Genomic DNA, 26,213 nt, shown 5'->3' with positions numbered 1-26,213 from the left:
AAGTCGTTTTGTGAAGCAACAATACCACAAGAGGGTGGAACCTTTCTTTTTTTCTTCGGGGGAGGGTATATTCAGAGTGACTATAAATATTATTGTATTGAAAATAATGACAGCGATAGGTCAACCAAATAGGTACATGCAATAAACAAAGTACTACAGAAAGAAAAAGTTAAATAAAATAAGCAGTGGCGGCTTTGTGATGCCATGTTTGTACTTACACAAGTCTTCGTTCTTGTTACGTTCTAATTCATGGTATTTTCCAAACGGATTAATGTGTTTGGAAAGGCTCTTTCACCATTTTGTATATACAGGTTAATAATTCGGAATGCGATATCTTCTCTTTATTAATATTTTTTACAGGATTGAGCCCTCAGGTTTTGACTGTTTCACAGTTATGTAAATATGCCATTAACATTTGTATGTATATCGAACGCTGTGATATGTATTCATGTACAGTAATACTCCCATATACGAAATTCATCAATATTTGTCATAAAAAAACAAAAGATATTAAAAGACACATATAACTAATGAACAAAGAAAAAAACAAGAAAATAATATTTAAATTGTGGTTAAAATATACTCAAATGTAATACAAGTGACCATTACTGAGTAACATTCATCCTGTTTTCAATGTTTTCCATACTTCTGCATTGTCCTATCATTGGAACATATTTATGATGGCCAATATACTTCAGTTTGGAAAACCTTTCAGGGTCCGCCCATCATAACCGGACGGTGATATATTTTGCAGCTTTTGAAACGTTATTGAAGAATTTTACTGTTGTATCACACATACAAGTTATACTATTTATGTATTGTAAACTGTGCACAAGAATTTTGGAAATATTCTCACTACCAATGGGGGGGGGGGGGGAATGTGGGATTGGGGGAGACTGAGTCCCCTTGACAAAAGAAGAATACATAGTAACATGATATACATACGATCTAAAGATGGCTGCTAGGAATACAGGAGAATCAACTAAAGATACATATACATTTAGAAAAATGGGATTAGTATTACCTCCAACCCCTCCCCCTCCTTCAGGGGGTACATTGTTACTGGTGTATATCCCTGTGTACATAGTATACACCATGTAGACAGACGAAAAACACTGTAAGTTGGTGAAATTAAGCCACATGATCCCTCACAGAACATTAATTATAATAAAAGACAAAGAAGGATCAGTTATCATAGTTTGCAAACTGTTGCGATGAATCGAACGATTATTTATGGGGAGAGACATCTATGGGTTTTGCGACCCTCAAGGGGAGATTATATTACAACGTACACAGTACGGTTCTAGAAAATCTAACTGAATTTTTTTTTTTATACAGCATCTTAACATTATATTAAATGTACAGTCTTACATAAAGTGACGTAAAAAGACAATGGGTACATGGTCTCATACTTTATAACCATTTGTCACTGTATACACAGAAACGCATTGGCATATTGTTACACACTTCCCAGCAAGAATTAACATACATTTTCCATTGACTTTGAATAAAAAGCTGGTGAAGGTACAGCATGTGTAAAAAAAAAAAACAAACAAACTTTGGGATAAGGGACTAGCAGCACCATGGTGATCGATTCAGCTTTTCTGCTTTACGACTGAAATTATCCACGATAAAAAGATTCAGTTCATAACAACGACACAAACAATACTAAGATCTGAGAATAATTTGAGTCAAGCATACAACTAGTCAAATGAGATGAGATCCATGGTGGGAGGTACATTAGCAAAACTTCTCCTAGGTGGGCTAAATGCTGAGATTCTCCCTGAGCGCAACCTCTGGAAAAGAAACAACGATACGAAAGACGAATTAAGTGAAGGACGGTAATGGTTTTACTTGCATTATGAAAGAGCTAATATTTATAGCAGATTTATTCATTTGGAAATTGACATTTTTTCCCCTCTTCCCCTTATGCTAGATTGTCGGAAGAATTTCTTTCTGAAATAAGAAGTTCCAATGGGGGAAATTTATATTATTGATAAATAATGGCAATAGCTATACTGGCCTATTATGGAATAATATATATCAAAATGATGAAGATAATAATATATATGATGAAGATAATAATATATATCAAAATGATCAAAATGATGAAGAGAACAAACACACACAATTCGAAATGCCCATTGTTGCTGCTACAGTTACAATACAAATATATAACCCACAGAAAGTTTAAAGAAAGATACCATATATTGCTTGTTTGAAATGTTATACTAACAGGCGCGTATCCAGGATTTTCAAACCCGGGGGGCGCGAATTACTATCTAAGCGGAGCGCCACCATCGGTTGGCGCGCAGCGTAGAAGAAAATTTCTTGTTTTGAAACCCCCCCAGATCACCGGAAACGGCACTTCTCGGGCTTGAAGTAACCAACCAGATGTACACTTTTTGCCTGAGAACCAAGTATTTCCTAATAGTTTTTTTTTTCCATCCATAACCTTTTTGAAGATTGTCAACCCGGCACACATCATGTTCGACCTGATCGCATCTCCTGTGGGTCTTTGCTTTTGTAGGTGATTCTACGTCGCGGCCCACAATACCCGTCAGCCCCACTTTTCAAGGTTTTAAGCCCCATATTTGTTCAGAATTTGAAAATTCACATTTCTCGTGAATAAACTCACTTCAAAACATACCCATAATGTTATACAAATTTCATCTATGGACAACCAATATAGAAAAAACTTCCTTCAACCCCTAACAGACCGGTCAAAATTGCACGAGTAGAGGGAAGTGTGATGTAGAATGTTGGTCAGAAATTTTCGAAAATTCAGACACAGTTAGTTTATTGTTGTACAAATATTAAAACCTGTTATAACGGCTATTATAAAACTTGGTTGAAGAAAATGAAAAAATAGCAGATATTTCCGAAACCGAACACTACACACATAGGCGTAGGAGGCGCGGCGGCAGTGGCGGAGCTAGGGGTATTGGTCAGGAGTGGCGAGAATGGTCTGAAGGGGCGCTTTCGACACTATCTAAGCGGAGCGCCACCACTGGTTGGCGCGTAGCGTACAGAAAATTTTTGAGTAAAGATACTCCCTAGATCGCCAGAAATGACCCTTTCCGGGCCTGGCTAATTTGCAGATAAACGAAGAATAAGGTGTTATCGCCAAATTACACCAACAAAATGTGACAAATGTCAATAAGTAGGTGAGAGCGCAATAAAAAAGTCAATTATCTAGATAAGTAAAAAGTGGTAAAGAGCTGAAAAAGGCGCCAGCAGTCCATTTGAGTCCGTCAGGGGGGCATCCGCCCCCCTGACCATATGGACGCTCCGCCACTGCGCGGCGGGGTGCAGGCCCTAATTCGCCATTACTAATGTAAAAGAGAGTTTTGACATAATTGGACCTCGGTGCTTTTTATACATCTACATGAGACATGTCGTCGTTTACATTAGCATCCCGCGGTATACTGCGCAATTTGAACGGACCGTACGGTACATGATTGCATGCGATGTAATAACCGATGCTTGCTTATATGATATTGGCATGAACACGTTGAACGCGCGCTTCGCGCGCGAAAATTTTGGGTTATTTTTTCAGGCAAGTCGGACAATTTTGAGGCTTTTCATCCTGGAACGCCATTTTCATGCTCACTGATATGATGTGATATCTGCTGTTTGCGTTACAAATTCGAACAGGCGCGTAGCGAGGAATTTGCCAAGGGAGGGGCGAAGCCTGTAGGCAAATTATCTAAGCGTAGCGCCACCATAGGTTGGCGCGAAGCGTACAAGCAAATTTTGGCCGAAAATGTCTCCCAGATCGCTGGAAATGACACTTCCCAGGCCTTATAAGTTGCCTCTAAGCACTTTCTATTTTGAAATTACTTAGCGATATCATTTAAAAAAATGCTGAATGGGGGGGGGCGGGCGGTCGCCCCCATCCCAAAATGAGTCATGTTCCCCGACGACACGGTCGAGTTCGAGACCAGCCACAGTTGGTTTCATAGCACAATTCTACACACGCGTTATGATAGACCATATATAGTATATATATAGATCATTAGTGAGAGAGGAAAATGGAAACGTCAAAAAATGGAGTTGTCGGTGTAAGGGGTAGGGTGAGTCACACTTTTACGAAATCATTGATCCGTCACTGGCTACCCTTTAGCGCTGTAATGATGTCACTGTTCTTCTTTCTCTTCCCGATGTCTTCGCGTTTTGCTTTTACTCCCTCTTTTTCTCCTTTTTCTCTCTTTCTTCTTTTTCTTTTCCCTTCCTTCCTCTCCTCCTCCTCTTTTTTCCCCTCTTTTTTCCTTTTTTCTTCTCTTTTTTTCTCTTCTCTTTTTCTTACCCGGGGGGCGCGCGCCCCCAATGCCCCCCCCCTGGATACGCACCTGACTAAAATAAGTTAGATACTATTTAATGTGGTATTAAAAGTGGGATACTATTTAAGGTGTGATAAGAGCGACCAGACATAAAATAGATAAATTTATCAAATTCTGTGAAGGAATTACCGTTTGGCAGATTAATACCAGTCAACGTTGATATTTGGACATATTCCAAAAATACTAATGACCTAAATTTTGGACACAATATCTGCCAAAAGAAGTTGTTACATGTGGGTCAATGATCAACCACCCAGATTCATAGCTGATTCCACTGTTGAGCAATAAAAACTGCTATTTATTCACTGCACAATAACGTATGATATCATACATTACTGTACCTAAAAAATAATAACACTTTGATGGCACTTTTTTTTCTTTTATAAAAGCTAGAGTGAACAATAGCCCATTAAGATTGACATAAGTCAAGAGCTAATAAAGGCTGTGAGGCACTATAAAATAAATCAACATGGGCTAATCAGTGGTTCACAGCACCTTAGGAACTACTGACGGGTGGGGGTTGCTGGCCCCCTCACCCCAGAAGCACACCTAAGCGGTGCGGTGGGAGGTGTGCACTATACATGACCTAAACTGAAAACATCCAGAGATTCAGAACAGTTCGGGCATCGAGATGGCAGATATACACCTCTCGGTCAAGGATTGGGTGATCAGTGCCTATAAAGTACACCACCCACTCCCCTTGTTTAACTTTAACGTTGATATCGTTTAATCTGAATGTGATTTACCAAAACGGAACACTCCAATCATTCCATTCAATTTCAGATTGTTGCAAAATGTATTCTTCCACATAACTTCTTCAATCTTTCATATCTCAGCAGGAAAGACAAGCTGATCGTGAAGGGGGTTTGACTAATTGACTCTCTTTTCCCTTGGGCTGTTGAACATATGTTTTTAAACCTTAAGACTTTTGCTATTTTTAATAATTTGTTGTACATACCACTGATCTTCTAGGGGCACGCTTAGGACTATCAAACAGGTCACCAACTGGACTGGGATTGTATGGAATCAGTGGAGGCTTCACAAAGACATCATTATCTGTAAAATATTCATAAAAGAAAAGACAGAAACCTAATAAGAGTGAAAGATAGAAATCAGAATATATATGTCTTTATAAAATGAACCACCAGTTTTGAAGTATATAGGCTTAACAGTCTACAGTAGGAGGTGTTCGCGACACACATAAGTAATATACATGTTACGTCACCTTGTCCCAATTGGATCGAATATCACCTTTTCCTATGCGACCATGATGCCGCCGCTCCCCCCCCCCCCCCCCCGGTATCTGTAAAGTACACACCATGTTTTCTATGGTAACCAATAGAGCACTAACAGGCTGCAACACTAAGCATGGTGCAGTATCACATCTGTCATACCAATGTTATATGTGTAGGAATGAGATAAACAAACATGGAAACAGATATAAAACTGAATAGAGTACATTTCTGTTAAGACATGGGGAATGACTGAAGAAAAGAAGAAAGCAATAAATAAACAAAATGTGTCGTATGAAGCACCATGACTAAAGGGATTGTAAAACCTGGTTTTCACGGATTGTAACTTGATTAAAATCATCATCAAATTGCTTCCTATCATTGCGTTCTTCCGGTCCCAACCCTCCCCTCCCAAGTTAGGCACCTGCATATTTACCAGTTGGTTTATCGTTTCTGTCTGAAAGGGGTGTCCTCTTTCCGAGGTCCCTGAGCTGGTCGGCTGGTTCCGTCCTCATCATCCCCTCCGCTTGTGAGTTGAGGTCAACCACTGGGACAGAGGGCATCAAGTAAGAGGAAAGGTCATTCTGAAAAGCAAAACAAACATAAAAAATGGAACATTAAACAATTTAAAAATGTAAAAGGATTTTTCCTTCAGTTGCATTTTGCGTTCTTTGTCTCCTCACAGGCATTGTCATTTTGACCAATTTATGTATCTTTAGGTGAGAAATTTACTTTATATTTGTTTCCTTTAGATTGGAATGCCCCTTCAAGTGTTGCTGAAGCAAGGTGTTATATGTGTTATGTTCAACAGCCTCGAAAGGCTAAGGGTAGAGGGGAAATGAAAGCTAAAAGTAGGTTATGGAAAAAAAGGAAGGGGATAATGAATGGAAAAGAAGGTGGTAAAAGAAAGGGGGCTGAAAGGACAGGTTAGGGAGAAAGGACGGGGGAAGAAAGAAAGGAAGGGAAGAATGGGGAAGAAAGGAAGGGGAAAGAAAGACAGGGGAATGGAATGAGGAAAGAAAAAGGGTAGGGAGGGGAAGATATGAAGGGGGATAAGAAGGGGAAAAAAGGGGAAGGAAGAAAGGGGTCTCGAATAAAGGAAGGGGAAGGGGAAAGGAAAGGGGTAGGGAGGGGGTAGAGAGGGGAAGAATGGATAGGGAAAAGTAGGAGAAAAGACATGGGAAAGAAAAGGGGGGCAGGGAGGAGGAAAGGAGGGGGAAGGGGAAGAAAGGAAAGGGGTAAGGAAAGGAAAAGGAAAGGGGAAGAAAGGAAGGGGAGAAGGGGGATGAAGGAGGGAAAGAGGGGTGGCAGAATTAAAAGAGTGTGGTGAGAACATTAGTGAGCATTAGGTACAACAAACAATATAACCCTGCACTTACAGTACTAGAAGGAACCTATTTGCAAGCTAAAAACTAGTTTCAGGAAGAGTTGAGTACAACTTATTTTGGCATAGAGATATAAAATGTACATGATATTACATATATCTGTTCTGAACAGAACTCTCCTTCGTTTTCTGCTGTTTAATTTACTTCCTGTTAGTTTTGAAAGGAGGGAAATTTACAGACAACACACTGGACTACTCTGTAACCTTGATGGATTGCAGTCGTCTGCCTGGCTTTATTTTTAAAGCACCACAAGCTCACAATGACTATAGGTTCACATTTTATGAATATAGAGTAGACCACAGTATGTGAAACAAAAGACTTCCAACCTCGTCATATGCAAGTTCCTGCTTTGCAAACAAGACACACTATTTCATTTAAAGAAAAAACTAAAACTACAGTAAAAAGGAGGCCAGGGGGGAATAATGGAATATTGACAAGAACCAAAAAGTGACAAACTTTAAGAATATATATGAAGGGTGAAAATTTGGCTGCAAACAAGTCACAAAAGATGAAAGGCACTCAGCCGTTCATGATAACAATAGTTGCTTCGTTCGCTGAAAAAGTCAATCTAAACTCACTTTGAAGGTGACAATGCTAACCAAAGACACATATATTATATACAGTACTACATATACATGTACAGGGGTGTGTGACATAACTTCCTCCTACAGGTACTACTGTACATTGCGAAAGCGTCTTTTCTGATTAAATTTAAGCAAATAATGTAAGAAACGGTAACAAGTTTGCATGAAAGTACACTGACTCTAAACAGATTTAAACAGGGTCAGCATGAAAAGTGATTCCACCATAAAGGGTCACCTTCCTCAGAAACAGATCAAAATCAAAAGGAAAATAAAGAAAATTTCTCTCACATATAACTTTCTATGGTTTATAATTTAATAAACCTTTGAAGGAGAAAAATGTGGATTACATAAGTGCTCGCAGCTGGAATGCTTTAGTTACTTATTAAATACAGTAATCGATGGGAATTAGCTCTGAAGTTCGGGAGGCTGAGTCCAGACTCTGCCTTAAAGGAACATTTCAGATATTAATACAATGCATTTACAAGAGAGAATAAAATATTAAAAAAGAAAAAGGAAAAACGGTTCATGTAGAAAGACGACCTGCTCACAAATATCTCCATTTAACATTTTATCCCCCCCCCCCAAATAAAAAACATCACACATTAATATACCATCTGGAATTTTTTTTTCGCTTTTAGCCTACACATGATCTGGAATGAATTAGATTTGCAATCTCAGTAAACAGAACAGCTCACGAAAGCATCTTTGACATATGGCCCCAATAAAAATAAAAAACTTCAGAGATCTCCAGACTTATTCCAATTTGAGCAGTGAGAAAGAGAGAAGGGGTGAGGGAGGGGGAAGAATATAACAATTAATCCATGTAAACTTTTTGAAAATTCTTTCTAGTCCTTTGAACAGTGCATTGAAATTAAAAGAATATTAGAAAACTGCTTCAGATTTTTTGTACTTATAAGTCTATTCATTTGAGGCGTCCTACAAAAAGTAGTCAACGACCAATGAGGTGGTAGCAATCTAACGGAGTCAATGAATAGTTTAGCGTTCACATTTTACGTAGCAGTTTTTGAATGCTCTGAATTTGTCCTCTCACTCAATACTATATTTCCTGTGTGAAATCTGCTATATAACATGTTTGCATTTAGCAACTTAACCATTTTGTGAAATCATTTTGCGATACGATACTGCTTAGTTATTCCCTGAGAGGGCTTGGGGGGCAACTTTGGTGCAGTAACGAAGGCGCTACAGATGACACCTTTTCAGATGTTTTTGCGGTGGCTTGGTGATAGAATTCACACTTCTGGGTTAGGGCTAGCTATTCAGTCTTGAAAGTTGTATCACTTAGGAAAATTTGAATGGGTAAGATTTACACAAAATGTTGTATAGGATAACACAAAAGCTTGTGAAATGGAGCATGTCAGTCCAACTTGAAGCATGACAGATTTCTCCATGGGTGAGACTGTAAAATATATAATAAGCTTCTCAGATTTTCGGAGCCAACAGAAAAAGGGAAATTCCCTCAAATGTAACCTTCCTGTAGTCCATTATAAACTTCACAAGGACAAAGTTATATTCTATTTCTATTTATAATAATACTTAAAAACACCCAGCTGCAAGTATGAGTGACATCCAATGTTTTTCCTTGAAAAGTTTATAATGGACAACAACAACAACAAAAATTTCTTTTGTATTTCTTAATTAGAAATTTTTCATTCCATTTTTGATTGCTAAGAGTAGTTGTACAATGAAAGGTTGTAAAATTATAAAATATTGCAGCCTATTCACGTTATTTGGATGGGTGCATTGCACAACCTTCTTCTATGTCATACTACAGTCCATGAACCAGTTTCTAAAGTTGGTTGTCTTTAATCTATATGCAGACGATTATAACTTAGAAATCATAACAATCAATCATGCCAGGGGAATGTTTCCTGCTGTGTTTGTACTGCCAGGTCTGATCAAAGTGACTTTGTTGCAATTGAAAATGTGGTTTCAATTATGAAGACCTGTGATCTTACAGTAGCATCTGTGTATAGCATCTGTGCAAAAATATGAAAAATCAAAACAAGAAGAGGGAAACATATTTTCACAGAGCAACAAAAACTTTTAAAAAAAAAACATTCACCCACCCAGCCTAACCTGATATGTCTAACGTACCATATTTTCCTTATCTACATCATCCGTTTGACTATCCTCTTTTCTTGACTTCCTCCTCTGCGAGCGTCTTCGTTTCCTGTTGGAAGATCCCACAGAATTTAATCCGAGATCTCTCAAACGGGTCACCATGTCATTCTCCTCCTCTGCGGGGGAGGACTTTTCTTCGGGAGTGAAAATGCTCCCCGCATTCAATGGTGAGGACATTCTCTGCCTCTGGGGTGTGTGAGAGGCTTGCAGGACAGCTCGCAGGATGTCTTGCTCTTTGGCGGCTCGGGGTGTCGTTGCTGTCCTTGAGGAGGTGATCGACGTCATCCTCGACAACGGACTGTTAGAGGGAGTAAAGCTTTTCTTCATCGATGGTGAACTTAGGAGCGATGTACCAGCTGCTTGTAGAGAGAAGGAGATGATTTTGTAGAGTGAGAGTTGTGACAGAATAGTTTGCTCTAGCATCATGAATATTTATTTTTCGAGGTGAAATATAATGGCACGGTCCAGGAAATGTGGCTGTTTTTTTGAAAGTTTGTTTTTCACTGCTTTTATCCCCCCCCCCCGCTGACTAACTTTTCTAAGTCTACAGATGGGCTATTGGGTTGACAAAAATTAAGCATGAAATTTCTCATTGCCAGTGTCATGCAGGATTAAAGGTGATTGCCCAATGCTTTACAATCACACATCATCAAAAAACCACTGGAAGCATCTAAGATGCGATAGTCGCAGGTTTCCAACCGGGAACATCTCCTAAAGTAAAGTATTGAGGGGAAGCAGGCAATGCTTTTCAATCTGAATCAACTACTGAATATAGTACTCAGTATTCCTACCAGTTATAAAATTGCAATCTGACTTACCTATGCAATGGGTATCTCTTCCTTTGGCTGGACTTTCAACTTTGAAGAAACCGGCATCAAACACTATCTTCTCGGTTTGCCTCGTTTGTTTTGCTTTCATGGCAGCCTTGGCCGACTCCAATCTCGCTCGGGCGGCTTTCTTGTCCGCAGCTGACCTCTTGACCTTGCTGATTACTTGCTTCTACAATAACAACAGAAAAAGAGGAGAAAAAGAAAATCAGATTGTGTTGTTCATATGTCAGTGATAAATAAAGGGTCTTTATTGCAACCAGATACACGGTACACCCATGCTTTGCAACAAATCAAATTCCGGTCTTTTTCAAAGACCAGAACATGTGTCATCAGTTTACTACGAAGCCTACGCACTAATGAAGATGTAATGTCAGGCGACCTGCTAGTTGGCCTAACAGACTACAGTTGTGATGGAAAACAAATTTTTGGACATTTTGCATACATGTCCCTGATGTGACCCCAGGGAAATTTTGTATGCCTTGCCTGGTGTGGCACACAAATATTTTGTATGGCTATTATGACACAAGGACATTTTGAATGCCTACTGTAGTGTGACACAGGGGACATTTTGTATACCTACTGTAGTGGGACACAGGGATATCTTGTATGCCTGGTGTGACAGTGATATTTTGTAAGCCTATTATGACATGGGAGCATATTGTTGGCCTAGTGTGACACAGGGACACTTTGAATGCCCACACTGTAGTGTGACACAGGGACATGTTGTATGTCTGGTGTGACAGGGATATTTTGTATGCCTATTATGACATAAGAACATTTTGAATGTCTAGTGTGACACAGGGGGCATTTTTTATACCTACTGTAGTGTGACACAAGTATATGTTGTATGCCTGGTGTGACAGGGATATTTTGTATGCCTATGATATGGGAACATTTTGTTTGCCTAGTGTGACACAGGGACACTTTGAATGCCCACACTGTAGTGTGAGACAGGGACTTGTTGTATGCTTGGTGTGACAGGGATATTTTGTATGCCTTTAATGATATGGGAACATTTTGAATGCCTAGTGTGACACATGGGACATTTGTATACCTACTGTAGTGTGACACAGGGACCTGTTGTATGCTTGGTGTGACAGGGATATTTTGTATGCCTTTTATGAAATGGGAACAGTTTGAATGCCTAGTGTCACACGGACATTTTGAATGCATACTGTAGTGTGACACAGGTATTTGTTGTATGCCTGGTGTGACACAGGGATATTTTGTATGCCTTTTATGACATGGGAACATTTTGAATGCCTAGTGTCACACAGGGACATTTTGAATGCATACTGTAGTGTGACACAGGTATATGTTGTATGCCTGGTGTGACACAGGGATATTTTGTATGCCTATTATGACACGAGGACATTTTGTATGCCTATTAGGACGCAGTGACCATTGTATGCTTAGTGTGACACAGGGACATCTTGTATGGCTAGTATTGTGACACAGGAACATTTTGTATGCCTTGCCTGGTGTGACAGGGATATTTTGTATGCATATTATCGCACAGGGACGATTTTAATGCCTACTGTAGTGCGACACAGGTATGTTGTCTGCCTGGAGTGACACTGGTTTATGTACTTGTATGCCTGATGTGAGACAGGGATACAAATAGTGTGCGCATAGTGTCACATGTTTATAGTCTCTGTGTTTGAATTGTACGTGTTTGTTTTAACATGAAAACAGTTGTATACTCTATATTGGTTCATAGTCATAACAGAGATACAACTTTTAAGATTATACAAATCATGAAACCGCTAGTCTTGTCCAGGTCAGAAACTTTGATGTTGAGTAGTTCTTCCTTTCAGTTTAGACTAATGCACAAAAGCGTATATTACGTTCTTCCATTTCTCTTACACAAACATTTTCGTTAAAAGATGCATTCTAAATTGGTCATCTGGACAGGTTCAAATTTATACAAAGCAAATCTCATCCCCTGTAACACCTTTCTTATTAACAAACTGTATATATCGAAGGAAATTCGGGCAACAACTTAAAAGCTATTGTCATCACTTCATGATGATAATTGTCTGTACATTACAACAGCACTAGTAAGAATATAACATTAAGGCTAATAATCTTAGTACTGTATAAGACAAGAGTACCAGGTGGATGGAAAATAGGATGGGTTGAAAGTTGGTTGTGACGAAACTCAGGAAGCTGTTAACTCAGGAAAAATGATGTCTGTAAACCTTTTTAAAAGAATAAAATGAGACCTCACCTTGCTCGGTTTGATGACTTTTGGTTGCACCACCTCTTTAGCTACCCAGTCATTTTCCTTCAACTCAGACAGGTTAGCAAACATTTGCTTCACATCCTCGATCTGTAAAGCAAAATATCACACCTTTAAAGGTTTGATATTACGTCAAGTGGTATCATACATATAAATCCACCGATAACAAGAACAATTAAAATAACTGAACTGAACATTGCCAAGAAGAGAAACATCAGCTATGTACGGTATGTACCAAACAAGTCAGCAACAAGTGAACCCATACCACACTTGCAGCTACAAGAGGTACGTATGTACAGTACCTCACAAGAAACGGTTTGGATTAAATACAGGTAAATGAAACGATCATAGTTTAATGGTGTCTCAGAGAAGGCCTGATTACATACTGTCTTCTGACTATGATTATCTATCATAAAGAAATGTAAAAATAATCTTTTAAATCTTACAAAAATGTAATAAGTATTATATATATGCAAGCTAAAAAGTTTTTGAAAGCAACTATTTGGTTCCGACCACGGCATGCCTGGGAGAAGATCATATCCTTGTACATTTATACCAAAGCATAGAATTGATGGAATCTGCAGAAGCCCACTAATTAATCCTGATCTAGAAATGATTGAATGCACCTTACCACACAGATCTTTATATACCCTATAAAAGGCATTTTCTAGTGACAGTCTATTGGGTATAGGAAAAACACTGCATAATTATTTCATCGCCAGTCCTAGTTGGGGGACTTTTCATCCTTTGATTCAGGAGAAGTGAATTTTTGTAATGGCGCTAACTAAATCTAATATATTTTGAACAGTGGTGAACGATGAGCGACGGTGACGTCATCGCAGCACTTCCTTTCGGGGGCTGCAGGGATGCTATCATTAGCAAGCTACACCGTAGCATAAAAGTGAAAAATTCTGAATGTATATTAGCGAAATAGATGGAAATTTCCCGGTGAAGTTGCAAGTTAGCAATCTTTCGAGAGTTTAAACATTCCAGAATTCCATAACTAGTCCTTCTTCATAACAGTTGTTCAGATATTTGTTATTTGAGAGCTTTTTTGAATCACAGCCCTACGCTAAGTCTGTACACATTGCTGTGTATTGTAACAAGGCCAAGCTTTGAGTGAGATCTTTTTTATTTACAGCCATACGTGAGGTCTGTACACATTCCTATGTATTGTATAATAAGTGGGGCCAAGCTAAGAGTGAGACCAATGTGCCGCACTGCCATCACGGCTCGACGTAAGTCAGTGTTAGATTCCAATTTTATGGCAGGACGGGCCATTCAAGCATTCTATCACAAAAACTAATAATTCATCACAGGGCAAGTCTTAGGGCAATACAAAGACTAAGAAAATGATATGACCGAAAGGACTGGATCCCAATTTTCACTAAAAAATTCCTTTAAGGGTTACACAATCAGGTGTGAACATTTAAGTAAGATGTCAACTGAATACTTACAACTGAATAAGCAAAAAATTCCTATAAAAAGATTCTGAAAAAAACCCAGCTGTAAAACAGTTGAGTTACTGGAGTGCTGTTTAATGACACAATCTTGAGTAAAAAGGGAAACAGTTAATTTGTCCAGACAATACCCAGCTCTTGTACTTACTTGGAAGTAGACCATATCCCAGAACCCCTGTAGGTCGGTGGTGTGTGTTCTCTTCTCCCCGATCCCTAATCGACACTGCTCTATCAGACCACTGAACTGATGAAATCGCTGGTTCATGAGAAGCTGGGCTTTACCGATGGCGCTGCGGATGTCTCCACTCACTGTTGACGAAGAGATAAATGCCTTTTAAATTACAGTTTAATTGTTAAGTCGAAAACAATTTGACCGTGTTTTCCAGTCTAAACTTTTTGACGATGTGAATGTATGATTGCAAAATGTACCAAAAGTCAGCTAGATTAGCTCAAGGTTAGATGTTCTTACCAGGGAGGTCCTTTGTAGAACCTCCTTGCCCTTACCATGGGGCAAGTATATTTCCACTTGTAGTCATGATTAAACAATTGAGTATTAAAAGCTGCAAGTTGTCTAGACCCAGAAAAGCTTTACTATGGCAGATGAAAGAATCTCTGAGTCACTTGCTGACTAGAGTATGACTGACATATTATTAGTTTGTTGTATAATAGTTCAGTCAAGTCAGTAGGTAGCTCATTGGTCAGTGCTGACCTTAGTACCTGATGCTAATTGGGATGATTAACATCCTTTGTTTTCATCCTTTGCTAGCGAGCAGCACCGTTTGGCTTGTAAACAAACTACAGTACTTCACAGCAAAAAGGCATGGTTGATAAGCAAGTGTAACTTGTCAGAAGGAGAATAAAGTTATGAAGGTCTTAGTAACGAAAATTAATGTGTCGCTAAAGCTTACAAATAAAACACGGGCAGGGCGATTATTGCTCTTTTAAAAACTTACCAGCAGCGTGTTATAAAAATATCAATTAAGAAGCACAGCTACTTAAACATACAACCATTCTAAAACAGGAAATAAAATTATCCAAGTTATTTTATGAGCGACTTGTATTTCTTTAAGGGAAATCCTTGCCCCAAACATTTCATCAAAATTAAAATATTCACAATAAATTGAATATCCATGTGAGACTGACCTTCTTCCGTTAAATCTTCTTGCTCAATGACTTCACTCCAAGTGTTGCACGTTCCTGTCAACCTCTCCCTTTCCTCCTCCATTACTCCCTGGTAATGAAGTGCCCCTTCCTTATCTTCCTGGCTTACTCCAGAAGTTTCAAGGCTTTGTTTGACATCATCTCCTTCATGGGATGACACCTCTACATCTTCAGCCCTTCTTGGCAACTTAGCAGGAGTGCAACTCATCTCAGGAGAAACAGATGAGTTTGCACCAGTTGTGGCACTCTCGACTGATGATGTCTGCTTCGAAGGTGAAAGACGAATAGGAGTAGAGGGCAGCACACTGAAACCTGGAATTGAAAACAAATCATTTAACTTGAAAAGTACTTGAAAAGTTCCAGAGGAAACTCTGAAGGAGAAGTAATAATCAGACAATCATGTAATCTAATCCACCTAATCATTATCAAATTACTTCACGCCTTTAGTAAGCTTAAAAAAGTTCAAAAATAGGAAAGAGATGAGATGAAAATGACAAAACAGAGAGAATAAGGTTAAAACATAGAAGATAACAAGTAACAAGTTTTAACTTAATTAAACAAAAGAAAGGAACAAAACATTGCTCCATATAATTATATTGTGAACAGACAAGCAAGTTTTTATTTGCTATTAGTTAGACCTTACTGGTTTTAATCATTGGTTTCAGTATGTCTCCAATCAGTAAGACTTTCCAATTTGCTGGTTTTACTCTTTCCTATTTAGTAAGACTTTACTGGTTGAATGGGTTTACTCTTTCCTATTACCAGTAAGACTTTAGGGTCATTCCATGTCAAATCACCAAAGATAGAGTAAGTTGTAATCTGACATCTTTTAAAAATTCCAAAATTTATTGTACAGTATGCTTGGAACACCATGAAATAAGCATATTCTGAAAATTTCAGTTGCATTGCTTCAGAATTGGCAGGCCTATTTATCACACTTGTGGCATTTTCTTGTTTTTTTTTATAGACTCTATAGGCATTTGTAATAGAAAGGTAGTAGGATTTTTAATTGCTGAGAAATGAGACCTCAAAAATCATGAAAATGCCAAAATGCCACAGTGGCGACAAATTGCGGAATTTCAAAGTGTGATAAATCAGCCAATTTTAAGGCAATGCAACTGAACTTTTCAGAATATGTTTATTTCATGGTGTTCCAAGCATACAAAAACTTTGGGGAATTTTGGAGAGGGTGCAGCAACAGCCATCCGTGATTTGACATGGAATGACCTATTACTGGTTCTTGGTTTTACTACCAGTAAGACTTTACTGGTTGTTGGTTTTACTCTTTCCTACCAGTAAGGGTTTACTTACCAGAAAGCCTTCGATCCTCTTCACCATGTGTCCTCTTTCCGAGGTCCCTGAGCTGGTCGGCTGGTTCCGTCCTCATCATCTCCTCTGCTTGTGAGTTGAGGTCAACCACTGGGACAGAGGGCATCAAGTAAGAGGAAAGGTCATTCTGAAAGGGTAAATAGGAAAATTACAAGAACCTTTGACTAATGACATAAATGTATATTTGCATAAAGTTGGTCAAAAAGCAAGGTTGTGCTTATAAGTACTATTATATCTCAACATTAATACATTTAGTAATTATTTTGAACAAAATACCAGACAACATATTTCTCGACCCTAACTGATTATGGAGCCCGGGAGGTGGGGTGGGGTGGAAGAGGTGGATTGTATTTTTAGTTTGCTTTTTTTCCCCTGCTCAATTAAAGGATCCAAATTATATTTAGGTACTGCAATAATACAACAAAATACAGAAAATATAAACAAGCTACTAGTACTGTGATTCCTATGTTAAAGTCTGGAAAGGAGCTATTTTATTGTCAGTGAGTACCGGAGTTTATGACCAACTGACAGCACATTTTACAAGTGAAAACAAACACACAACATATGCTTAAAACTCCATTCCTCACAGTACTGTACTTGCTATGAAATTTGGATATATTGTATAGCGTAGCAAAATGCTACACAAACTAGCAACGTTGCTATAATGCAGTGCACAAATATAAAGATGATTTAACAGAATCCTCCCTTAGCAGTGTTAGTCATCTTTTGTACCGAACAACTTTCACAAGTTATCTCAATGTGGACATTGGGGGGGGGGGGGGGGTCTGCATAAGTGCATTGCTATGATGACTAGCAAACACAGAGAATTATTTCAATCTTATGTGTCAACTTACAATCTCCATTCCAGTGACCTCTTCTTTTTTGCCCAACTCTGCTGCATCTTCCTTAGACTTTATCCTCTGGGATCTCCTCCTCTTTCTACCAGAACTCAAACCCAGATCCTGAAGACGAGTCACCATGTCGTCCTTTTGAGTCGAAGAAGCTTCCTGCTCTGGTGTGAAAATGCTTGTACTATTCACAGGAGCTGGTACTACCTCATTCATCTTAGGAGTATGTGATGCTTGGAGAACTGCTCGGAGCAAGTCCTGCTCCTTACCGACCAGCGACAGTCTCTTGCCAGGGAGACGAGGAGTGAATGACTTCCTCTTTAACGGTGAGCTGGGAGCTGAACTACCAGCTATGAGGGAGTAGAGTACAGGATAATTGAGTTGTAGGTGATATGGGCACAAACTATATATCGAGTGATTCAAAATAACTCTACCAAGATAGAAACAGATAACTGAACTACCAGCTATAAGGATGAAAGAGAACAGGATACTTGAGTTATAGGAGATAAGGGCACAGACTATATATCGAGTGATGCAAAAAGTTCTGACAGGATAGAAACAGGTAATGCTACACATTGGTTTATCGACTGTTTGCAAACTTGTCAAAAGCCATAAAATCAGTTCTGTGGCTGTGCAGTGTCCATGCACTTGTACAAATGTTGTAAATAACAGTGTCAATCGTACAAGCGTGTTTGAGCATTACATTTTAGTTAATCCAAATACTACATAGTATATTATTACATTTCATCAACAACTATGAAGTATATACGGTTCATCAAATTTCATCAAACTCTCCTATCTCCAGGTCTTACCAGCACAATGGACTTGTTTCTCCTTCACCGGACTCTCGACGTGGAAGAATCCCGCATCAAATAGCACCTTCTCTTTCTCTTTATTCTCCTTCTCCTTCAGAGCGGCTTTGATTGCAGCCAATCTCTCCCTCGCTGCTTTCTTCTGTCCAAGTCGCTGATCTGTCTGTTTTACTACTTTTTTCTGATGGAAATACGACAAATAAGAGACAGAAATGAAGGGATTTGAGAGAAATATGACCGCCAAAGTTTTTCTTCTGAATGGAAATACTGTACAAATTCCATTTCATCATCTCCAAAGTGATAGCGAGGGATAGTAATTTACTTTTTTACAAACTTTGAGGATATTTAGGTTTCAATTTTTTTTTTCCTTTTCAAATTTGATGTAAACGACTAGTCAGCCTATCAACAAAGCTGATTTTCGTCGTCAGAACAGCAATTTGATCGTCTCAGACTGTTATAAACTTGCCCTGTCAATAGGTGCCCTATCGCTTCCCTTGAAAAATTAGCTTGCCTCCTGCCCAACCCCCCAATTTTGTGGTACGATCTGTTTATGATACAATGTCTTCTAACGTGCATAACAGTAATCTGTATTCAAGTGTTGTTTAGCCCTTAACTATGTCCTGATTTGGCCTTTAAATCTCACAAGCAAGGGTACAAACTGGCAACTGAGTAATGAAGTTTGAAGTGACAAAGTCCACCATGCTAAGAAAATTTATAGTCTCACAAAACATAAGGTTGGTTTTTTTAAATTATTTCCAGGACATGTACACTAGGCTCTTTGATTGCACCTTACTAATCAAAACCAAGAAATGCTCTGAGACAACATGCGAGGGAGAGAGACACAATAATGCAATAAAAAATATATGCTCTTCAAAGGTAACTTACTTTTACAACTTTCTTGGTCACTTGAGGAATAACTTCCTTGTCTTTTTGTTGCCAGTTGTTCTCTCTCAATGTTGACAGATTTGAGAACATTTTGTTGACATCTTCAATCTATAGCAAATACACAAAACAAATAAAAGTACTAAAAAAAGTGTCATCCTAGCACCAATAATGTCAGGAATCTGATAGCATACTCAAGGAACAGAAAAGAAACATATTGCATTGCATATATGCTCCCAGAGAGACATACAGTACTTCCACTGACTTCCAAACCATTTACAGTATGACATTTAACTGCAAGGGAGAATGTCAGTGCAATGTCTACACTGGCTAATTCTCACTTGGAAGTAGACCATATCTGAACCATTTACAGTATTATAAATGACTGCACCATAGAATGGAACAACTGCAAGGAAGAATGTCTGGTGCAATATTAGTGTTTGCACGGGTTATCCGGGTACCCGGGTACCCGCCCGACGTGATACTACCCGGTTCCTAATTTATTACCCGAATCCTAAGCAAAGTGTGATTTAAAAAAAAAAAAAATGGCAACCGACGGTTAGGCAGATTTCCCATTGTCTTAGTGTGGTGTTAGGCTAAAATGTGGTCGAAGATAACAGCAATAACGAAGGGGCCCGCTCTACGCGATACTAACCGGTTCCTAATTTATTACCCGAATCATACGTAAAGTGTGATTGTTTAAAAAAAAAATGCAAACCGATGGTTAGGCTGATTTCCCATTGACTTAGTGTGTTGTTAGGCTACCATGTGTTCGAAGATAACAGCAATAACGAAAGCTTTCCATAGATATCTTATAACTGCGTCACAATTTCAGCTAATAAACAGATGGCTAGGCTAGACTACCCCCATTGACTTAGTGTGGTGTTAGTCAACCATGTGGTCGAACGTAACAGCAATCACGAAAGTATTCCATGGATGTCTTATAACTGCGTCACAACTCCAGCAAATAAAGAGATGGTTAGGCTTAGCTTGATTTCTCATTGACTTATTGTGGTGTTAGGCTACCATGTGGAAGAAATTATTATTTATTCATTCGTTTATTTCAAAGAAGGAAAGGCTGACAAGGAATTTTACGCGATGTTTATGGATTATAGACGGGATTACTAAAAAATAGTAATCGCAAGTGGCTTTTTACTAATCGTTTATTCCAAATGTGATCAAATTGCGCGAATCGCGCAATCTCGCGGCTTAATGCGAACCCTGGGCCTGCATAATAGATAGTAGTAGTATTAAAAACTGTTTAAGAGCTAAATTGGATATTTATATGGTTTGATCCAATAGACGTGCACGAGCTAGCATAAGCAGCGGCGGCAGTGCGATGTTAGTAGTAATGCTAATTATAATTAAATAATTAATTTATTAACAAGTTAATGAAAGAAACAGAAGCAAATAAAAAGTATTGAGGGAGGTTTTATACCTTATCTTACACCTACGTATTTGAACATGAAAACATTGTCAGTAGAGAATATAATGCATTTATTACAGCATCCAAAATGTAATTTCTTGAAAATCGTGATACACGAGGGTAAACAAATTTTTTCCGGGTACCCGGATACCCGACGGGTAACGGCCCTCGGGTACCCGGTTCCCGATTTTTGGACCCGTGTAAACACTATGCAATATAGATCTACACTACTGTGGCTAATTCTCACCTGGAAGTAGACCATATCTGAACCATTAATAGTACAGTATATATGACTGTGCCATAGAATGGAACAAATGCAAGGATGATTTTCAGTGTAATGTCTACACTAGCTAATTCTCACTTGGAAGGAGACCATATCTGAACCATTTACAGTATTACATATGACTGTGCCATAGAATGGAACAACTGCAAGGAAGAATGTCTGGTGCAATGTCTACACTAGCTAATTCTCACTTGGAAGTAGACCATATATCTGAACCGTTTACAGTATTTTATATAAGACTTACCATAGAATGGAACAACTGCAAGGAAGAATGTCTGATACAATAACTAACTACACTAGCTAATTCTCAATTGGAAGTACAGTAGACCATATCTGAGCCATTTACAGTATTATGTATGACTGTGCCATAGAATGGAACAACTGCAAGGGTGGATGTCAGTGCAATGTCTAGACTAGCTCTTGTACTTACTTGGAAGTAGACCATATCCCAGAATCCCTGTAGGTCGGTGGTATGAGTTCTCTTCTCCCCGAGACCTAAGCGACACTGCTCTATCAGACCACTGAACTGATGAAATCGCTGGTTCATGAGAAGCTGGGCTTTACCGATGGCGCTGCGGATGTCTCCGCGAACTGTTAAGTAATAAACGGATAATATGAGTGTTTACAATGGCACTGTATCTGTACCAACATTGTGAAAGTCTTTCATGAACCTTTCGTCTCAACTTCTCAAGATGAAACAATATGTTAATAAACAACATTGTACATACGATAGAGCAAACTTTTTTCCTATCTCCAAATTATGGTTACAGTATGTCATGCATTGGTACATTTTGTGACAGGGACAACTTGCCGACTCTCCAACACCAGCTATTTTATAACTTGATCAGATGCAATTCACACTGGTCATTCATACGTACTACTACAGTAGCCATGTTTCAGAAACGGATTCCCACCTAGATAATCCAACTAAACTTTATCCATGGATGGTTAACTGGTCAAATTATCTATGGGTTTACTATATGTGACACAATTAAGCATCATTTCTGATCACAGTAATTATGACTAGGCTGGATTATTATCAATACAGCAGCAGATATCACAAAATTCACACCCATGAATTGATTTTTTTCTGTAAAATTTACTTTTACAGGCTAATTTCAGGATAATACTAACCATCTTCTGGAACATTATCCATCTTCGTCATTTCTTCCCAGGACGAACAAAGTTCCTTCAACCTCTTCCTCTCTTGGTCCATCACCCCCTGATAATGGTCTGCCCCATCCTGGTCTTCCTTACTGACTACGGGCTGATCGACGAAGACTGGTTTCTCTTCCAACTTATCATCCACCATTTTCATCTCCTCGTCCGCATCTTCTGTTTCCCTATCTTCGACAGTTGGAGGAACCTCATCCGTTACCTCTGAGGAAACTTTCGGCTCGTCTGCTTCCATACCTTCCCCGAGTTTTGGTCTTTTATGCAAAGGAGAGACGGTCTCTTCGGTTTGGGAATTTGGTTCTATCTCACCGACTGGCACTTGATTCTGATTGGTGCATGGCTCACCACGATCTTGTGGTTTCTCCTCTTTTTCTTCATGACTTTGCGGCTGTGCCTTTCTTACCGTTCTTCGGGAAGTACTTCCAAATTTATTAGATGGTCCTTCTGGTTTCCTTTCTAACTTTTTACTTGCCTTCATTGAAGATGCTACTGGCACTAGCTTTGTATTCGACTTGGTTCCTTTGCCCTTATTATCATCTCTAGTAGAAATAGTGGGTTTGTTATTGGTCGTAGCAGTTGCTCTCCTCGTGACTCTGCGTTCTGTCTGTGCTTTGCTCGTGGTAGGGAACTTGACAGTCACTTTGTTCTTGGTATTTGGTACATTTTTCAAGCTCACAGAAATCTCTTTCCTGAAGGTAAAGGAAGACATTGTCGGGAAAACGGGTTCCTTAAGCTTAGGAATAGCTTTCTTTGTAACATTCTTCTGGGGAATGGCTGATGATGGTTTACTAGTGATTGGTTTTCTTTCCAACGGGACAGGTTTGCTTCCAGCAGTTTTCCCTCTGATCCCCGGACCAGAGCTCTGCTGCTGTTTGGTCCGTGGAGCAGGAGCATTGTCTGAGAAAGAGAGTTGTAAGAATTAATATTCACATGGTTATTAACGCTCTAGCTTTGATCAAGGTTACAGGAGCCGAGGCACCATTGAATATTTTACTTCATGACCTCCACATGTCAAGGACCTGGACGCTCAACCTTTTCTTTTCCAATATGGAATGGATCTTACTCGAATACCTACTGCACTGTAGGTGCTAAAATGTAAGCAGTAGGCACATGCATAAACTGACTTGCTTTAGCCTGCCTTCATCAGGGCTTGATTTGCAAGCAGTTGTATGACACAATATACAGTAGTACCATTTACAAAGTACAGTAAACCAAATATTTCACAAATATAGCAGTACAGTACAGAACCATACCTACGGTAGGTCTTCAATTTGATGAGATGTACTGTACAAAGTTCATAACCCCACCCCCCCTCAAAAAATGTATAAATAATTATAACTGCTGTTTTAACCTAAACTTGAATTAATTATATTACAGACTTGGCTCAACGAACCTTTAGAAGCCAGTCTTGATGACCTTCTCACTGGTGGAATTGTGCTGTTGATGGATGTAGCTTTCTTGACAGGAACTCTCTTAGTTGCACCCTAAAGGCAAAAAATATTAAAAAACAGTTTTTATCATCGGTAAGCTACTGTAGTTTAGCAAATTAAGATCATCAGTACTTGCGTATTAATTAAAGACACCTCCAGATGAGAACGGAAGATGGTAAATTTTCAAAAGAGGGTGCAGCAAGAAGTTTTCAAAAGGGCCGGGGGAGTGGGAGAAGGTAACGTCTCAAATTTATCCAATTTTTAGCTTAGTACCTGAACGTCTTAAGAGGCAGGAAAGAACAACATATATGGCTCACCATACTTTTGATGTACAGTTAGTGAAACCCCATGTTTTGTAAGGGGAAATGAGGCAACTTTATTGCAATCTCCTTTTGCAATGGTGAGTTCATAACAGAAAAAAAGAAGACAGAACCTGTTTTGGCATTTATAAAATAATTCAATCAGTTACCTGCTTGGATTTTTTATCACTTTCCAAGAAAGAGGCTTTGTCATGGTTGACTTTAAAGACTTTGAAGTTTGGTTTACTCTTCGATTGCTTCATTTGATCAATCTTCCTTTTTGTTTCTTTCTCTACTTTCCATTTCATGAGCATTTCTCTTCTTGGATCTGCCTGCTTAGTTACATGGACTTTATTTGCTGAAGAAGGAAAAAGAAAATTTACATAAAATATGTGTTGAGGAATTAGGATTAGTCTGGATACCACTAAATCAAATAATCACAGACTTGGAAACCATTAATCAACAGGTACAGTACAGTAGGTACACCGTACAGGTAGCTGACTTAGCAATTGATATGTTTTTAATTCTAGGCCTAATCACAGTAGCCTATGTATTTATTGCTGTTTGACTTGTTAATATCTTGAGTAGACCTACAGTACAATTCAAAAGGCTATTTGATATTAAAGTATTATTTGAAGTATGATATTTTAAGGTTACATTTTCTGAAGATCATTTCTAATCATAAGAAAGATGTGAAGTCAAGGCCTGACCACCCAAGCTCATTGGGTCATTGGCACTAGGGCCTATAGATGCTAGGTTTAAAATACAAGCTGCACACTATTACCTATTACTGTACATGTAGGCTTCAGTACTTACTGTATGTCTGTTTCTTACAGACTTACCATTTGAGTTAGATATAGGTGACCACTACTCTAGGTGCAGGCAATAAATTATCCTTTATTGCACAGCAAAATGTTGTTGAAGCAAAATAGGAACTTACTACTACAGCCTGCACACATTCACTGAATGGTGACCATATTTTTTAAGCAGGAATCTGGGACAAAATGTTAAATTTGGAATGTGAAGCTTGGGGAGAGATCTCTCTCCATTGATAAAAAAGTGCTGGTCTGGTACTGTAGAGCACAGACATGACATAGGCCTAATCAAGAGTAGACAGTCTATACGTAGGGCAGCAAATGAGTAACACAACTTCTATGTCGTAGAACACTGTCACACTTGTACATTACTCCGCATGAATGGCAAAATAGGCCTGCCCTACAGTACATCATCTGTGCGAGGTGTTTGTGTATATATATATCTATTGTTTTTAATGAAGTGTTATGAAAGTATAACAGGCAGGAAGGTAGATAATTTTGAAACATTTCTAAATCTGTTGTGAACAAAATCATGTGTTTTAAAATTTTGTTCTTGTTAAATCAGGGATATTTCACAGGACACTTGTTCATAGGGGATGAAACATTGAAAACTTAGAAGATCGGGACGGGAAGATCGGGAAGATCTGGTCACGTTTTCATACATACAGTTCAAGGTGCAAAGATAAATAGCAGTTTATGCAGGCGATGGGCACCATAGGCCCCTAGTATTTTATGAGACCAAAGTTAGAGCCCAAATTCAAGTGATCCGGAAATTTTTTAAAACCAAATTATTTCCTAAGCAGGATATTACATTTAGGCCTAGGCTAGTACAATAATAAGTAGCTTGTGTTCTTTGTTGAATAATTTACTTTCATAATATAACTAGGCTACTACTTGTAATATATCTTACTTAGGCTAGTACTCGTCTATTATTAATACTGCCTAGGCCTAGGCTTGGTCTATTTAAAGCATGACTGAAATTTGAAATAAGGCTGCATGTAATATTTTGATATTCATGAGAAGCCTTTTCTTAGGATGAGGTTACATTAACCAACTCGAAATATTTACATGTTTTACCACCGACTGACACGCTACTTGTTTTTGGTCCTGTTTTTTTAGCAATGCCTGGATGCCCTGGTCTTGGTTCTTTAACTGGACTGAGATCATCTGGCCCAGTTTCCAGTGCTGTTCTTCTTGTTAGAAACCCATGATCTCTCACTTCTTTCTGGTGAATTGACCTCCTTAAGCGCCGCTTGTCCTTTGGATCAACACCACCGATTCCTTTTTTCTTGTACAAATTCCGCGACATTTTCTCATTCAAAAAGATGTTATAAAACTTATAACGACTGCCACTGCTGCCCTTGCTAAATTGTTGTAGGCTAGGCCTTGTATTGTAGTAATCTCCGTAGCCTACCGCTGCACTGTTATCGAGCAATGTGCATTTGCCAGCTTGATTACCTTATAGAGTTATACTTGTATAGCTTACAACGTTAGCTCGCGGACAACACTGAACATTGTGGTTTGAAATAGTTCA

The 26,213-nt window shown here is 38.8% G+C and overlaps 1 protein-coding gene across 2 annotated transcripts; it reads right to left on the bottom strand.

The window, feature by feature from the left end:
* Nucleotides 1-433: 433 nt before the first annotated feature.
* Nucleotides 434-26,174, bottom strand: LOC139974401 (uncharacterized). Of its 2 annotated transcripts, none has more exons than XM_071981526.1 (17): nt 25,748-26,174; nt 24,035-24,222; nt 23,529-23,619; nt 22,094-23,032; nt 21,390-21,550; nt 19,254-19,361; nt 18,369-18,549; nt 17,563-17,906; nt 16,691-16,835; nt 15,362-15,691; nt 14,367-14,527; nt 12,747-12,848; nt 10,505-10,685; nt 9,660-10,042; nt 6,012-6,159; nt 5,302-5,399; nt 434-1,796 (listed from the first exon to the last, which is right to left on the bottom strand). In XM_071981526.1, exons 1-17 carry the CDS (start codon nt 25,986-25,988, stop codon nt 1,704-1,706), a joined length of 3,894 nt encoding a protein of 1,297 aa, XP_071837627.1. In that variant the 5' UTR covers nt 25,989-26,174; the 3' UTR covers nt 434-1,703. The 2 variants fall into 2 exon arrangements, with proteins under 2 accessions (XP_071837627.1, XP_071837628.1); XM_071981527.1 differs by having other exon boundaries at nt 25,757-26,174.
* Nucleotides 26,175-26,213: the final 39 nt, after the last annotated feature.

This window comes from Apostichopus japonicus, chromosome 9 (genome assembly GCF_037975245.1).
Source record: "Apostichopus japonicus isolate 1M-3 chromosome 9, ASM3797524v1, whole genome shotgun sequence".
NCBI lineage: Eukaryota > Metazoa > Echinodermata > Holothuroidea > Aspidochirotida > Stichopodidae > Apostichopus > Apostichopus japonicus.
The sequence above is the reverse complement of the archived record's forward strand: the minus strand, read 5'-3'. Positions and strand labels throughout refer to the sequence as shown.

What these genes read in the sequence shown, in the direction of transcription:
- LOC139974401 (XM_071981526.1), bottom strand. Translation starts at nt 25,988, where the DNA reads ATGTCGCGGAATTTGTACAAGAAAAAAGGAATCGGTGGTGTTGATCCA. An exon ending in GAAACAAGTCCATTGTGCTG is followed by an intron (nt 17,907 to 18,368) that starts GTAAGACCTGGA and finishes ACTCCCTCATAG; the next exon opens with CTGGTAGTTCAGCTCCCAGC. An exon ending in AGAAGATTTAACGGAAGAAG is followed by an intron (nt 14,528 to 15,361) that starts GTCAGTCTCACA and finishes CTTCGTCAACAG; the next exon opens with TGAGTGGAGACATCCGCAGC.